Source organism: Mixophyes fleayi, chromosome 4 (assembly GCF_038048845.1).
Source record: "Mixophyes fleayi isolate aMixFle1 chromosome 4, aMixFle1.hap1, whole genome shotgun sequence".
In the NCBI taxonomy this organism is placed as follows: domain Eukaryota; kingdom Metazoa; phylum Chordata; class Amphibia; order Anura; family Limnodynastidae; genus Mixophyes; species Mixophyes fleayi.
In genome coordinates this window covers 19,530,311-19,535,276 of record NC_134405.1, presented here as the reverse complement: position 1 = coordinate 19,535,276, position 4,966 = coordinate 19,530,311, and the positions used below count along the sequence as shown (strand labels likewise).

Sequence of the window (4,966 nt, the reverse complement as noted above, 5' to 3'; positions counted from 1 at the left end):
CAAAGAATTCTGATTTGCGGCACGTCACTAATTAGAGCAGTCAAAATTATTCTAAGTCAGTGTTTGAAGAATTCTGACTTTCTAAATGTTGGTAATGCCAGCAGTCGGCATGTTCATGTCGTTAACACTATTGTCGGAAATTAGTCATTCGGAATAATGACAACCACCGCCCTTAGTATGTCTTCTGGGATCCAATGTTAACAGTCTGTGAAGTTTTCCTCCAAATCCATCCAGTGGATGGCTCAGAAGAGGCTCCCAGGGTCAAAGTTCTGCCCAGTGTACACCAACGTGAAGTCCGACTGGGACCCTAACCCCCCTAAAACCTGGCCAGGATCCAACTGGACCACTTTGCATTGGTTTCATCCCAATTGGTGCAGGGGTGTCAAAGATATTTGCCAACAAACAAACAAACTTCTTTTATATATAGAGAGATGTTACGTTATTTTGTAGCTCAATTTACGGTTGTGTGTGTTATTCTGTGGTTGTGTCTAATTTATATTGCACATTTAAAAAAAACAAAAAAAACCCAAAACATTTTCATTGTGCACATCACCATCAGAAATGTTACTTGCGCATTTTCTAGTATGTTTTTAGAAAGGAGTTTAGTATAAATAGCATTTTTTTTTATCTCAGTTTTGCGTGTGTATAGATAGTAGGCAAAATGTATAAAACAAGCAGAGCTAACTAAATTGCGTGTTTTCTGATATCTTATTTTTTTTTTATAAATTATTGTAACATTTTTAAGAACCAAGCAAAGTGCTATGAAAATGTTACACAAACACAGAATAAATAAGTGAATTCAAAAGAAGGATGGAAACAAGGATGAAGTTTTGCCGGACTCAGAACTCAAAAGACGGTATCACAGAATATTTCTGCTTTCAAACAATTGTTTGTTTTTTCTTTGTTTGCATAAAAAAGAGAAGGATGATATAAGACTTTGCTCAAACCACCTGGGGACACCCATAGTAATTAAATAATAAGTATGTCAAAACATTTTGGGAGGGGGAGACAATTTTGGGACATTCAATCCCTAAATTGCCCTCAAATGACACTCTGGTTAGGACTGAATACATACTATTTGGGCATATTAGAAAACTCATTTGGCCAGCAAGCACTGTCTGCCTTTCTAAGTTTATGTGCATTAATAGACCCCCCCCCCCTGTTACTTGGTTGTTTGACCTCCGCTTAAAACAGCCGGACTTCTCGCTTTGGTCAATCATGTTTGTGGTCAGACTGAACATGTCATTTACGTCTAAGGCCGGTGCATGGACATCTTAGGACCATCTCAGGACATCTTCACCATCTCAGACAAAAATATTTCATCTCAAGGAAAGTCCCATAAACCAAGAAAAGTAAAAGCTCCCTAACTAATAAGACATATATTAGAAAAGCCGAAATTCATCAACTAATAGAGAAAACTATAATCTTCCCTAGTGCTAAGAAAAACAGTATACAGAAGCTTTATTGACGTGAGAATGATCCAGGTTTGTACCTAGACAGCATACACTACATATATTCACCACAACAGTTACAGGAACCTCCTCCCAATAATGGTATTTATGACGTTAAATAATTAAAAACAGTTAAAACATAGTACATGTGAAGTACACAATAAGAATATGCTCAGAAGATTTTTATTCTTGTCAGTACAGTACAAATTCCCTTCTTGCACAAGTTTCACAATTCTCACATAAGCAGGCTCTTAATGTCACCCTTACACATTGCTTTAACGCGCTAAGATCTGGCCCTTACAGCCTTCTGTAAACTAGAAAATATTTATTATTGAGACCATAAATTGCTTTGAAATGTAATATTAATTCAGAGAATGTCAATAATATTTACAGCTCCTTCTAAGGTGCTTACAGTGTCCCCAAAAATTTAGCAATGGTGCGTCTAATATCGTGGTTTCTTAGACTGTAGATGAGCGGATTGACTAATGGGGTCACCAGGGTGTAAAGTAAAGACAGACCTTTATTTGCATCAACTGAATTGTTGCTTGGTGGGAATATGTAAATAGATGTTAAGGTCCCATAGTACATACACACGACGGTTAGGTGGGAGCTGCAGGTGGAGAAGGCTTTCTGTCTCCCAATGGTGGAGGGGATCTTCAGGATGGTTCGAAGGATGGAGATGTAAGTGCCAATTATGAGCATAAATGGAATAAGTACAACAGGAAAAGATTCCAGAAAAGTTGCCAGTTCCACAGATGAGGTATCGGAACACGAAAGTTCTAATACAGGAGCGATATCACAATAGAAATGATTAATAATGTTTGGGCCACAAAAATCTAATTCATCTAAGAAAATATATACAATAAGTGACAACATGAAACCCATCAGCCAACAGAAGATGACTATCTGAAGTTGTCGTGTGAAGGTCATAATGATGGCATAATGTAATGGTCTACAGATGGCCACATATCGATCATAGGACATGGCTGCCAACAACAAACATTGGGTGATTGTTGCAGCAGCTAATAAATAGAACTGCCGAATACATAGGTCGACTGATACTTTTCCTCCTTCCACCAGTATAAGCCAAAGCATATTGGGCACAATATTACTAGCAAACAGGATTTCTGACAAGGACAACTGGCTGAGAAAGAAGTACATGGGGGAATGGAGACTCTGGTTGAACACAACCAAGACAACAACAAGGACATTTCCCGTTAAAGCCATGATATGAATGAACAGAAAGACAATGAAAAGTAAAATCCTGAGGTTGTGGAGTTTTCCGAATCCCAGAAGGAGAAATTCTGTGACTACTGTCCGATTCCTCTCATTCATTTCCTGAAGTCCAGAAGATAACTTATCATCAAAACATTCTACATGAGTCACATCAAACACTATTTTGTCAGAAAATTGATACCAGCTTGGATGACTTCTTGTAGCCAGAAACAAGTCTGCATGTCTCTCCAGACTATACACTAAATATTCTAGTGGTCTCCCATCTCACCCTAAACCGAGGAAATAAACATGATTGCAATTGCATAAAAATAAATTATTAGGACTCATAACAAATTTGATAGATTTCCCAATCATCGAAGGTACTCCTTAGCTCTGTCTACCAAGATCTGCTCATACCAAAACAATACTGGATACTGAAATGGAAAAAATATCATATTTAACAATCAAACAGTGACTTAAACACACAATTCTTTTCATATAAGTCTACTGAATGTGTAAGTATATTCCCAGACATATTGGCCCTCTATAGCAGTAGCATAGACTGTTCGGGACATTGGGACGGCTGCATTTCTGTCAGTGGTGGATTACCATACCAAGAGTGGAGTTATGCTGCATTTGGTTATGTGTTGTCAGCAATGTAAAGCTTAACAACATGTAAATAGGACATGTGGATTCCAGAAAAGCTGAAGAAACCTTGGGAGTCATAACTGTAGCAAAGATATAAAGATGAGACACCATCCTGAACTCTGTTATATAAGTATTTTACATTCAGGAAAAATCAGATTAACTCTGGGACAGATAGTGAAAGGGATGGTAGAAATCAGCGAGAAGAAGGCCAAGGCTTAAGAAAACAGGTAAAACAGGGCTAGCAAAGCAGGCCAAGAAGTACAGAGGGTGAAGGAACAGTAGAAGGAGCACACAAGGAAAGAGGGCCCTGCTCATGAGAGCTTACATCCTAAAGGGAAGGGGGAGACACAAAAAGGGTGGTACTAATTGGGGGAGAGAGCCAGGACAAGGAAGTTAGGAGGAGGACTGATAGACTTGAATAAAAAAATGAGTCATAAGGGCACACTTGAAGCCTTTGAGAGTATATGCTAACCTGATGGACTGTGGAAGATTGTTCCACAGCAGGGGAGCAACCCGGGCAAAGTCCTGAAGATGAGAGTGAGACGTGACTTATCGGGCATGGGGGTTGTCTTGGACCGTTCAAACTGATCAATTCACCAATACCACAGCATGTTTGGCCAGTGTTATTCATTGTCAAACTTCAACTTTCTGTAGTTAAAATAAACCTTAACATACTACACAGTGGGGAAAAATATCCTTCTATCTCTCCCTGAAAGATATTGAGTAAAAATTTTCCATATTTTCATATATATCAGACAAGACCATTACTCGAGCCTCTGATTTTTGTAAGAAATATCCAAGAAATGCGTTGGGCTGGACAGGAACAAATGAATTAAAAGAGACAGAGCCACAGCATAGAGAAAATAGAAAATCCCATAACATGGAAATATAACAAAACAGCATTTGTGTAGCACCCTACTGAGTTTTTGCTTTTTGTATGTGTGTCTGGAAATTTAGGAACATTTAGATGTGTTAACATGTAGTGTATAGCAAGTCCCTATGGAGAGTGGCACAGGCTATGACTTTAAATATAACTGTACCTCCACAATATTGATCGCAGGCACAAGAATCAACCAGCTGCTCATGGAGTGGACCTTGATCTCATGATGGAACCAATCTCCTATCATCCTCCTTATCTGCCACTATGAACTTAACATGAACCATGTTAGGTTCAAGCACAGGGAAACATTTGTTCTGAAACAGCTGATTCTGCTTCGAATCATTCAGTCTGAGGAGCTGCGGTGCAAAGAAAGAGCTACCTAAGCTACACTTTTTAAAACAGTTTAACTAAGTACAACTCAGAGCTTATCATCTTCCCTCCTTCAAGAGTCAGCAACTCGCTCAAATCTCCCTCATCATGAACAACACCACAATTTCCTCAGTCTTCTAGGGCTGCAAGGCTCAGTGCTAGGTCCTCTGCTGTTCTCTATCTATACCGCTTCTCCTGGAAATCTAATAAGTTCCTTTGGATTTCAGTATCATCTCTATGCGGATGATACCTAAATTTATCTATCCTCTCCTGATCTCTCGATATCTGTGTTGTCTCGTATAACTGACTGTCTTTCTGCCATATCATCTTGGATGTCCTCTCGCCAACTCAAACTCAATCTTTCTAAAACAGAGTTAATAATATTTCCATCCACCAACAAGAG

The 4,966-nt window shown here is 38.9% G+C and overlaps 1 protein-coding gene across 1 annotated transcript; it reads right to left on the bottom strand.

Moving 5' to 3' along the window:
- Positions 1-1,859: 1,859 nt before the first annotated feature.
- LOC142150519 (olfactory receptor 10A3-like) lies at positions 1,860-2,786 on the bottom strand. The gene has a single exon (XM_075205717.1). It carries the CDS (start codon positions 2,784-2,786, stop codon positions 1,860-1,862), a length of 927 nt encoding a protein of 308 aa, XP_075061818.1.
- Positions 2,787-4,966: the final 2,180 nt, after the last annotated feature.

What these genes read in the sequence shown, in the direction of transcription:
- LOC142150519 (XM_075205717.1), bottom strand. Translation starts at nt 2,786, where the DNA reads ATGAATGAGAGGAATCGGACAGTAGTCACAGAATTTCTCCTTCTGGGA.